At 47.4% G+C, this 12,291-nt stretch overlaps 1 protein-coding gene across 1 annotated transcript in view; it reads left to right on the forward strand.

The window, feature by feature from the left end:
• Window positions 1-12,291, forward strand: part of COL4A4 (collagen type IV alpha 4 chain) — a 76,777-nt gene continuing 64,486 nt past the window's right edge. Inside the window, exons 1-3 of the mRNA XM_087819365.1 lie at window positions 1-62; window positions 2,414-2,456; window positions 6,161-6,235. Of these exons, the coding sequence (XP_087675491.1) occupies window positions 1-62; window positions 2,414-2,456; window positions 6,161-6,235 (180 nt within the window). The remainder of the gene's footprint in view (window positions 63-2,413; window positions 2,457-6,160; window positions 6,236-12,291) is intronic.

Below are 12,291 nucleotides of genomic sequence, written 5' to 3' on the forward strand. Positions count from 1 at the left end.
ATGCGCATGGAGTTAGCAAGGTGCTCTTTCAGGTGGTTCAAGCCCTTGGCCACAAACCCCTGGTGAGTGTCCTCAGTGCTTTTATTCAATGTTGGTTCTGTAGGTGTGAATTGTATTAATGCTTCATGTGTCAAAAAGCCAAATCCTTCCAGAAATCTAAGGATTCTGCCTGCTGTTTTGCATCTCATTTTTATTATTAAGCATGACTCCTTTCTACTCTCCCTAAATTGCACCCACGTAATCTTACCGAATGGGAAGAGACTCATTTAAAGGCTGCAGGTTCTTGCTCTTACACACTGGGTTTGAATAACAAAAAGCTTCCTGTATGTCCAGAGGAGCAGGGACCCTATAACTAGTAGAGTTAGGATGACACATTTCATGAGTGTGGTGGGCAGGATAATGACCCCCAAAGATGTCTACACCCTAATCCCATGAGTATGTCCAGTTTCATGGCAATTGAGTCTTAGGGTTGCACATGGAATTAAGATTGCTAATCAGCTAACCTTTCCATGGGGGGATTATCCTGGATTATCAGAGTGGCTCTGGTATAATCACAGGGGTCCTGAGAAGTCAGAGGAGGAGGCAGGAGAGTGAGAGTTGGAGAAGGGTTGTGGTGGCGGAGGTCAGAAGGATATAGCAAGAGGGCATTGACCTGCCCCCGCTGGCTTTGAGGGGATCACGAGCCAAGGAATGCGGGCAGCCTCCAAGATCAGGATAAGGCAAGGAAACCGATTCTCCCCTGGCACCTCCAGAAGGAACGCAGCCCCACCCACCCCTTGATTTTTGCCAGTGAGACCTAGTGAGACCCATTTGGGACTTCTGACCTCCAGAACCATAACGCCGTAACCGTGTGTTGTGTTAAACCCCTGGTTTGTGGTAATGTGTTACAGCAGCAGCAGGAAGCTAAAGTGATATCGCAAGTGACTAAAGACGACATGAGAGTTAAGGCAGAGAAATGTTAAATCAGGAAAATTTTAAAAGTCTGGAAGCTGATGAACATGTATTATGGGCGATGAAACGGAGAGGGTGTTGGGAAGGGTGTTGGTTTAAAACAGTTTGCTACGGTGTTTTACACTTCTTTCACTTTTTCTCTCTTAATTTACTCCTTTGCTTCCCTGAAAAGTCAACCTGGCCCTCTTTGGAATTGTCACGAATTCAAATAGAAGGGTTGGGAGAAGGGGGCCTTCAGTGTGGAAGCCAGTAAGTGTGAGCTAGACCCGCCCCAGGCCCCCCATCGCCCAGCCAGGGCCCCCCCAGGGGCATGGCTCAGGGGGAAAGAGTAGAGGGTGCAGAAGGAAGGCTCACTTAGGACGTGAGGCCTCAGAGAGGAGGTGACTCTATGAAGGAAAAAAGGACACCGCTGGCCGAGAAACCACAGCCCAGCGTGGGGCCCTGCTCCTCCCACCCTTGGGGATGTGACTGGAAGCCCCAACTCCATCGTGGCTGTTTCAAGAGTGGATACAGAAGCTCTTGGCCGACTAGAAGCTGCAGCCAATGACTGTGAATGTTCAGTGGTCTTCTTAGTCAGTTCTGGCTGCTGTGACAAACACCACAGGCCGTGTGGCTTGTAAGCAGCAGGAATTTATTTTTCACAAGTCTGGAGGCTGGAAATCTAAGATCAGGGTGTCCGCAAGGTGGGTTCTGGGGAGGGCTCTCTTCCAGATCGCAGACTGCACACCTCCGGTGGTATCTTTACATTGTGAAAAGAGAGTAGGAGAGCTCTCTGGGTCCCTTTTATAAGGACACTAATCCCATTCGAGAGGACTCCACCCTCTTGACCTAATTACATCCCAAAGGCCACATCTCCTAACACTATCATATTGGGGTTAGGATTTCAACATATGCATTTGAGGGGCACAAATATTCAGTCCATACAGTGGTCTCTTTTGGCTCATCTCTCCTCTGTTAAAATGTGTTTGTAATAATGACATTACTCTAACTGGATTTCTGCCTTAGTGATAAGATCCTGAAGAACCTAACCCTTCCCCAACTAGTCTGTATTATTTCCGCTGCCTTCCAAACCATCTTCCAGTCCAGCTAGGTTTCCTTCCCTCTTCCTTCCTCCCCACTGTCCCTGAGCAAAGCTGCCTCCTCTGCTCTCTAGTTTTCATTCCAGGAGTCCTCTTCTTTCACTCATCTATCCATCTAGGTGTCCCCTTCAGTGTCCCCATGGTACCCAGCACAATGAGGACCTCACTAAAGGGGTGTGACTGATTAATAAGGGGAAGGGTAATGAAGACAGCTAGAGAGAGGATAACATTTATCTTGTCACTGATGACAATCAGCTGGTGACTGCGGCTTATTAAATATAAAGAGGTTTTTCTAGAATTAATTCTTTTGTTGTTTTTCTTTTTAGTTTAGTTTGTATGAAAAGGGGCAGTTTAAATTCATCTACATTTTTGCTTTCTCGTAGGTCATTTATACTTATTATCTTTTCTATGCAACACATGTATGGGGTAAGTACATTAATTAGCTCTGGTGGCATGTTGAAAATTCACTTTATTGAATGCATTATTTTTGTTATACTTTTAAATAAGCCAGTCTATTGGATTCAGTTTTCTCATCTGTAAAATGAAGAGTTGAACTAGATGAACTCTAAGGTTTCTTTTATCTTTTACAGCCAAGACTGCTTACCAAACTGCCTCCAAATGGTATTGGAGATTTTTTAATTTTATAATCTAATCCTTTCTTAAAAACTTTTTTGGAGAGGGCCAGGAAGCAGCTGGGCCACTTCAAGATTAAATCAAGAAGTGTAAGATTAAATTTGAAATTTTAACTCTGGAGAAAGATAAGCCTAGAACATTCTGTAATAAGATCTAAGAATCTAAGTTATTAAAACCCAACCTCAGATGTTTCTGGGAAACTCAATGGGCTGCCTGTGACTCAGGTTGATCTTGAGGCAGCTGGACTGGTTTAAATCACTCTAGTGAACACATTTCTATCTGTCCACCCTCTCCAGCTTGGGTCCACCCAATCCAATTTCTGCGATGCTAGTTATCACAGGTCTTTTCAAAGCAAATCGAATAGAAAGCTTCTTCCTGCTCTCTTCCTACAAGTCAGGAGCAGAAGGCACACGTGCTCAGACGCCTTGGCTCTTGGCTCTGATAATGACTGATCTCTATCCAAGACTCAGTTTCCTCCTGATTGGAGTAAAGATGATAAGACTTACCCAGCTTAGTTCACACGCATCTGAGGGCATCACCTGAAATAATAAATGGAAACACACTGAAATATACGTGTGTGGATTGTGGATTTTTTCTATTTCTCTCACTTGATATCCCTGTTTATTTTTGTATTATATTCTTTTTTAAATTGTTATGAAAGTTTACAGAGTCCTAAATGTCACTTCCTTTGTTTCTTATGTTCCACCTGAGTGACTTTGGTTCCTGAACCAAAGATCGCCCTGCCCCGGATCCTCCTGCCCGCCTCTGTACGCAGATTCTAGCGCTCCCGCAGAGAGGGACTAAGCTGTGGCTGGGCTTTAAAGGCAGAGGCGCCCATCGCTGCAGCATCTAGGCGAGGCAGTTTATCCTTCAGGATTTTAAGTGTACATACCTGTGGACACAGGAATTTCTCTTTTTTGGAATTTCTCACACATATTTATACTGGCTTGTGCATAAAGTTAAGTGCACAACAATAGTAGTTGCAGGATACTGTTCAGAAGGGAGATAGCTAACTGCCTGTCAGCGAGGACTGATTATACAAGTTAGAGCACTTTGTAGCCAAATGTGTTATTTTGAAGACATCTGATTAAGTGAAAACAAGGTACAGGGGAAAATATAGCATTTGGATTAAAACAAAACAAGACCAAAATCACCAAAAAGTTGTGTGTGTGTGTGTGTGTGTGTGTACATGTGTACATTTGATGATCACGTGAATGTGCTCAGAAATACCGAGACGCCAATTTGAGGAGATCGATTACCTCTAGGCAAGGGAATGGGAGCAAAGATGGAAGAGAAAATGCCATTTCCCATGCTATTCTTTTGCACTATCTGACTTTTTTTTTTTTTTAAATCATGTGCATATGTTATTTTTCACGTCAGAAAATAGAGGTACGAATGTAAGACAGATTACTAATCTAGACATTAATGACTTATTTTTTTGAACTTTCTATGCAATAAATACTTGTTTAAAAATATATGTGATAGAACAGATCCTGACTTTTCCTTTTTCCCTTTGAAGATGAACGTTGGTCAGTGTATTCCCAGTGAATACGGTACATGCTTTGAGTGTTGACTTGTCTGAGGTAGAGCCTTTACCTTCTTCTAACGGGTTTCTACAATCTGTTTCTGCAGTTTCTTCTTCCTCTGTAAATGCATCTTCCTTTTCAAATGATGTTTATTGGGACATGTCTAATGCAGGAGAGCTTTGTAGAGACTAAAATCACCACTTGCTTTTTTTTTGTTGTTGGCCCAAGTCAAAGCTTTATATGCAACTACTTCTGTTTCCTTCTTAGAATCTGCTGACCTATTTTAAACTGATTCTTCTCTAAGATGTAATTTTGCACAGTGATGCTTGGCACAGTGAAGAAAAAAAACCACACAAAACAATAAAATAACAAACTTGCCTTTATTATCAAGCCATCTGATCAACTGACCCTCCTCTTTCTTTGCTTATTTTGATATTTCACTGAACACATAGTAATGAACCCAACCAACCTCAAATGAACCCAAGTGTTCAGACTCGTTATTTTGAGTGCTTTCATGCTGTCCTGACCTGGCTCTGGGCATCTATTTATTTTTTCTACCTTATCAGGGTTTTGAACTTCATGTTTCCGCATCATAGATAACAATGCTACTCAAAACTCAAGAGGCATCTTTCTGAAACTTCAAATACATATTTTTAACTTAAATGATCTAATTGCTTGGCTCTTGTCAAGGTTTAAATTCTTATATACTTTCAACGACCCATTAAGAGTGTTGTTTATAAGGATGTCTTTTTATTAATGCTTAATGTACAGATTTTTTCTTTTGGATTGCTTCTGAGCATATTTTTCCTGAAGGGGTGAGGGATGTCAAAATTATGTGATTGAAAAGAAAAAAAACCATGCTGGATAGACTCCTTTCCCTCCCATACGCATATACAGATATGTGCGTGTATTCACATATACACATACATTCACATACATGCCTACGTACCTACATCGGTATGAACATATGCACATATAGAACTTCTATCAGAACTATCAATATTGGTTTGACTGTTTTGTGTTTCCCCATCTTACACGGCTCTAAAGGCTTAGGTTACAGCCTTGAGCGTAAGAGAAGCGTGTGGTGAATGCACACGCGCTGCAGTGAGGGCCGGCCGGGCAAGGGCACGCCTCTCTGGCCTTTCTCTTAGTGTCCTCGCCCCTGGCACCCAGAGGTGCTGGCAGCGCCACTCCTCCCCAACCGCGGCCCGTCGTGGGAGCTGCTTGTCACTGAGGAGTCTCCTTGTGGAAGCAGGTCCTCCGGGACTATGCTTTTGTGCCGAAGGGACGGATGACTCTGGATGTAGATACTGGGGATTTGTGAGACCCGGAGACTAATTTTTCTCCAAATTACTGCGCGTGCGCGCGGGCTGCATTAGCGATAAGAAGCAGTTGCGCGCGGAGCGAGTCTGGACAGGGTGTTGCAGGCGAGGCCAGCCCCGAGGGGCCAAGCTCCAAGCTCGGGGGGCTGCCTGGGGGGGGCTGGCAGCCGCCAGGGGGTCGCAGGCTGCGGGGACAGCGGCTTCATTGCTGAGCCTTTTAGAATCCGGGCTGACACCCCTGACCCCGGCTGGCACCCCCTGACCCCGGCTCGCACCCCTGACCCCGGCTCGCACCCACTCGTCCGGCTCCCAGAGCCGTGGGCCCTCTTTATTCGCAAGCCAGGGGGTAAAATCTTTGCCTTTTTTTTTTTAACTTAGATTTTTTTAAATTTAATTTTTGTTCAAAATATTACAGACGTCCCTTTTTCTCGCCAGTGACCCACCCCGCCCCTCCCCACCCTGTCCGTGTCCGTGGGTTGGCGCACACGCACGCACCCTTGGGTGGCTCTGCCCGGCCCGCGCCGCTCAGCCCCGTCCTCGCGCAGACGCAAAGGGGGGCGCGTGCGGCCGGGGCCCGGGAAGGCGGGGGGCCCGGCGCAGAGCCTGTCCCGCGCGGCCCGCGGGCTGAACCCCCTGCTTCACCTTCCAGAGCGGAAAGAAGTTCAGCCCCTGCGGAGGGAGAGACTGCGCCGTGTGCCACTGCGTCCCCGAGAAGGGGTCTCCGGTGAGTGCCGGGGGACCCTGGGGGAAGGGAGAGGGGAGGGAGGGGGAGGGGGGAGAGGAGGGGGGAAGGGGCAGGAGGGAGGGGAGAGGGGGGAGGAGGGAGGGGAGGGGAGGGAGGGGGGAGGGGAGAGGAGAGGGGGGAGGGAAGGGAGAGGGGAGAGGAGGGGGGAAGGGGCAGGGGGGAGGGGGAGAGGGGAGGGGAGGGGAGGGGGAGAGGGGAGGGGGGGAGGGGGAGGGGAGGGGGGGGGAGGGGGAGGGGTCAGGGGCAGGGACCCCTGAAAGGGCACAGAGCGGGGCGAGCGGGTGAGTCAGCCCTAGAGACCCGGGGCCCAGCACCCTGCCTGTGGTCAGCGGCACCGCAGTGCCCCTGAGCCGCTTGTTCAGGGGGCTCACCTCGTGTTGAGAGTTCTTAGGACAGTAAAACATTTGGGACAGTCGTCGTGGGCGGCACTCTGGGTCTGGGGCCGCTGGGGTTGGCTGGCACGAAGTAGCCCCAGACCAGCGCCCGGCGGGAGTTGGCGAGGTCCCCGCCTTGCAGCCGAGGCTCTGCGCCGCTCATCCGCGCCCCGCCACGCTAGGCCCGCGCCGCTCGGCAGACGGCCTGGGAAGCGGTGGTTCACCCAGTGTGTGGTGGCATTCGCTGGTTTTGTGAAATTGCCAGGCCCCCAGTGTTGAATGAGACATCCTGGGTGGCCATCTTGATATTCATGCCCCGTATCAGCATTTTGAAGGCTCTGAAAAGGGCTGCATTGAGTTCTTTTTTAAGTTCGTTTAACTTTGTTTAAACTAGTGTTTCCAGACATCGGACCACAAGAGTCTTTTTTTTTTTTGGATAACACCTATTGAAATCCCGTGGAATAGTGACCGATACTAAAAGCAATAGCTCCATTTCTCATGTATCTCTCATGGGCCAGGTTCTGTGCTATGTGCTCACTGACTCCTCTCAACAACTCTATCATCTTGTACTGACTTTTCAGTGGAGAAGACTGAGAGGCACAGAGCCTTTCAGTGTCTTGCCCAAGTCCACCTAGAGTGGTGCTTTTGATGACTACACTGGACTCTCTGGCCTTCAACACAGAACCCTCTTGGTTACTGCATATCAGGTCTCTTGAACATTTATGAAACTCTCTCTTATGCTGTGAGAGCAGCGCCTGGCAGCCTACTAACTCATTTGTGCTGCAGAATTAGATCAAACAGTGCTTTTGATTAAAATACTCCCACAATCTTACAGGAAAGGAGTATGTTTCAGAAGCTTGGGCAGTGTCTGAGCCAGAGCAATGGTTCTGCTGAAACATGTCTGAGTCGATCCTATGGGGCTGTGCACGATTCAGTCAGGATCAGTCTACAGGAACTAAAATGCTAGCCTCCTGAGGGAAGGGACCATGTGTTTTGCCCAAGCAGCCGTTTATCTTCACATAGTAAGTGTGCAGTGCTTATGAGGTTCCTTTGTCCAGCTCTTTTCCTCTAAGTGGCCGTCTTACTGAGCTTGGAGCACATCCCTTCCTTTTAAGCTGTTCGGTTTCTTCTTCAGTTCTCCAAAATTTCAGTGATCAAGATTTCTCTGGAGCTCTTTTAAGCCACTGTATGATATGATTTTTATTTTTCTATTTTTCAATTACAGTTGACATACAATAAAATATCAGTTTCAGGTGTACAGCATAGCGGTTGGACATTTTATAACTTAGGAAGTGATCCCCCCAATAAGTCCCGCACCCACCTGGCACCACCCATAGTTATTACAATATTATTGACTATATTCCCTGTGCTGTACCTTACAGCTTCCTATTTTTACAATTGTCAATTTGTACTTCATGATATAATTGAAAAACAAAAGGTACAAATCTCCAGTTATTACATAAATCCCGGGCCTGTAATGTGCAGCATGGTGACCATAGGAACTAACACGTTCTCTGATTTGAAAGTTGCTAAGGAAGGAGATCCTATAAGTTCAGCATCCCGAAAGCACTGAAGTCTGAGGTGGAGACTGGGGCTTACCCCTCTGGTCTCTTTCAGGTTCAGAGCCCTCACCAGGGGAACAGGAGGGCTGGTCCTGGCCCTCCCAGCTTAACAGCCTATGGCACTGTGATAGGGGGCATGACTACTCATATATGACAGCCGCTTAATTGGCTTCCCCAAATAGTTTGTGACTGTCATAACATGTCCCCAGACTTGGTGATGATCCCTCTTTAAGTATGTGATGAGGTGGCACTAGGCAGAATTTTAAATTATTCATGATCAGTTTCAAGGAAGGAAACTTCCATGTTTGTGTTTTTTGTGTGTGTTTTTAAACTTTTATGTTTTTTATGGTTGTCTCCTTGCAGGGAAAACTACATGTCTTTATAGACTAGGATGGGACCTTTTAGAAGTTCTGTTTTAGTGGCTCACATGATAATAAAGACACCTTCTATAGTTTTTTTCCTAGAACAAAATATATCCACATTGTTTTCCACTAAAAAAAGCATAGCTACTGTTAAATCAACACAACTTTGCAATTTAGTGGTTTTATATACAAGGAGGTCAAATGGCTAAAAACTCAAGACCTGTCTTAGTTATTTTTGGTATGAAAATGAAAATATCCCATTAACAATTAAGTCTTTCCTTTGGGAATTTCAAATCACTGAAAAATGTAAAAGTATTTTTTCCAAATCTCATTCCTTACACTTCTAAGAGCCTGCATTTCATGATAAAAATGGAATTTACTTGGGAAGTTTTAATTATTGTTAGCATTTCTGTATTAAATTATTTCCACACCAAGTTCTAGAAATCAGTCTCTTTATCCCTCACCCAGCTGGACTCTAGTTCAGCTTGATAAATGAATGGTTCAGAGAAATTATTTTTATGTCCCAAAGCCAACATAAGTCAATTATGTTACATTTTGATGTAAGCAAGTTCCATTGACAACTGAGTTGGCAGATTTGGTCTGCCACCAGCCTCTTAAGTTATTTATTCTGTTTTCCTCTTTTCCTTGCCATGTCTTTCTCCTACAAGAACTCACTCCCTGGTTCATTTAGTCTCTGCCAGAGAATTTTCAGATAAATGGAGCCCTGCCTGAGGTTATACACCCAGTGTCATCAGGGGACAGCAAGTCACCCAGTGAGGGACCCCAGGATGTGATGGTTGACCTTGGGGACCGTGGGGAGCTGGACAATACACTTATCACGTAAAGTCATCAGCATACAAAATAATAAAACAACAACAACCACCAGTGCCTAACAAACAAATGTCCAGGTAGAACTTAGCCTGCCAGCTGCCAGTTTACAACTCTGGCTTAGCTTGTTAATGTGTTTTCCCTGATAGGAGCCTTAACCTTGATTTTTGGAGAATGGAAAGCTGGAAAAAGTGAAAAGAATGACTCTTCCGTTGTAGGGATTTTTGGCAGGTGCCTGAGGAAGTATCTCTGAACGGGCGTGAGGGCCCGGGAGGCCGAGGAGGAGACATACCTATCATTTTCTACTGTTTGGCTAACAGTAACCACAGCGCTACCGGGGCAGTAATGACTGATACCTCCATGCAAGAGTAACTCCGGCTAACTAACCTGGCTCTCAGGGCGCTGCCAAATCCCTCTTTAAGTCTAACATTTGTGCTTGAGAAAGAAGGCAAGGAGATATCTTATATTTGCCTTCCAGGCTGTAGAATGAACCCTTTTCCGAACAGGCCAAGTGTGCAGAACCTCCCCTGGGAATCCTAGGTGCAGTTTGGGTCTGAAGGTAGATTTTTGGAGTGTCTGTCCCCGTCAGCCACCTCATTAAGCGTGATTGGCAGCGAGCCTTTGGTCTCCTCACGTGGGGTTCAACTCCATAGCAACGACTGCTGAGCTCTGTGACCCAGCATGAACCGGGCCAGGCCAGAGCGGAGCCCAGCAAATGTGGGACTGCACTGAGCTCAAGAGGATCAAGGTCATTACCAGAGTGGAGGCACCCTTGTCGGTCAGAAATAAGGGCTATATACAGGTGCACCCCACAGCACGGCGTGCCCCATGTAGCAAAATGGGAAGCTGTGTTTGTGACCCTAAGAACACTCTTTAGTGCCAGGGAAACATCTGTATCAATGAGTTAAAAAGCTGAATTACAAAGTTTGTAGGAAAGAAAAATATATTTCTCCTTTCAAATACTATTTTCAGTAAATTTCTAGGAGATCCACAGGGAAACAGCTATGTCTCCAAGGTGCTAATTTTTTTCACTCCTTTGTCTTATAGTCTTATCTGTAATTCATTCAGCAAATAGCCACGGAGCATCCTGCATGTGCCAGGCATCTGTGAGCTATGAGGCCTTGATGATACAGAAGAAAGTTCCTGTGGCCTGGAGCTCAGAGCCCAGCAGGAGAGGCAGAGGTTCACCCTCCAGCTGTTATTTCTGGGTGGTGCTGAGTGCCGGGCACCATTCTAGGCAGACGGAGATCCTTGCTCTCTCACCGGGTGCATAGTTTGGTGCCCTAACTTGGTTTTGCACAGGAGCACGTGTGGGGTGGGATGGGGCAAGGGGGCTATGAGTTAACACCTCAGCTTGGACCTGGTGGAGTCAGACAGCCTGAAAGAAGGATGTCCTATTAGTTCCTAGGGCTGTCTTAACAAATTGTCACATACTTGATGGCTTAAAACAACAGAAATGTATTTACTCTCAAGATGTAGAGGGCAGAAGTCCAGAGGCAAGGGCATTGCCATACTCCCTCCATAGGCAATAGGGGGGGATGGTTTCCTTGTCTCTTCTAGCTTCTGGTGGCTGCCAGCATTCCTTAGCTTGTGGCCGTGTCACTCTAGTCTCTGCCTTGGTCTTTATGACATCTTCTCCTCTATGTGTCTGTATCCAAATTCACCTGTGTCCCTCCTATCAGGATTCATATGATGGCCTTTAGGGCCCATCCAGATAATCCAGGGTAAACTCTTCATCTCAAGATCCTTAACTTTATCACATCTTTTGCATCTAAGGGGATATCCACAGGTTCTGGGGATCAGGCTGAGACCATATCTTTTTGTGGCCACCATTCAACCAGCTACAAGTGTTTGGGCAGAGAGAACGGCCTCTACTTGGGCCCTGGCATGGGAAGGGGACAGGCTGGCATGCTTGAGGGACCACAAGGTGGACACAAAGTTTTGATCAGATTGTGAGGGAGCAAGTGGCGTGAGATGCAGTTGGGAAAGCAGATCTAGACTACCCTGGATGATTAGGGAGGATGGGGAAGATTTTAAGAAGACTGGAGGCAGGTTGAATGTATGTGGTAAGAAGATCATTCTGGCCGCTGTTTGGAGAGCAAGTGTGGGGGGGCAACAATATTAGGGAAATCTTGTTGAGAGTCTGCTCCAGGTGGGAGGTCGTGCTGGCTTAGCTGGGGTTGAGTGTGGAGTGGGGGGGAAGTGGGTGGGTGTCGGGAATATTTGGGAGGCAGAATTGGTGGGAAGGAGAGGGGGACTCTGTGTGGGACAGTTCGACGAGGTAGGCTGTGGAGGCGCCCGGGACTCCGACGAGGTGTGAGCAGCTGCGTGCACAGTGGTGTGTGGCTGACAAGCACATTTGGGGGGATGATCGGGAGTCCACGAGTCCAGATTTGGATTCATGGAATTCGAGGTCATTTGGATAAGTGACAGGACTCAGAAAGAGGCGCCTGGGCTCAGGAGGGAAATGGAGTGATCACTCAGAGTTGGATGCCATGGGCCCCCTGGAGAGAGATGAGTTTGTGCAAGAGAAAGTGAGGGGAGGAGAGGCCAGGGCAGCCCCAGGGAGCTTCAGGGGGACCCCTGCCACCAGGGGGAAGGGGAACAGCACAGAAGACACAGGGAGGAGAAAACACCGAGAGGGCGGGGGTGGCAGGGACGCCGGAGGACAGTCAGCTGGCTCCTGGCTCCTCGGAGCCGACCACGACCTCTCCACATTGCCCCCTGAGGTCCCCAGAGCTGGTGTGCGACGTTGGGCTGATTCTGAGCCTTTTTTAAAAACGGGAAAAGCGCTCCTCAGTGACCCGGCCCAAGGGCGAGCCGAGTGTCCAGCGGCAGGGCCATGCCTCTGGTGCCCAGCGGTGCGCCTTCCACTGCACGCGCTGAAGACCCCGGGCCACTGTCACTCC

Source organism: Miniopterus natalensis, chromosome 8, assembly GCF_054644295.1.
Source record: "Miniopterus natalensis isolate mMinNat1 chromosome 8, mMinNat1.hap1, whole genome shotgun sequence".
Classification (NCBI taxonomy): Eukaryota; Metazoa; Chordata; class Mammalia; order Chiroptera; family Miniopteridae; genus Miniopterus; species Miniopterus natalensis.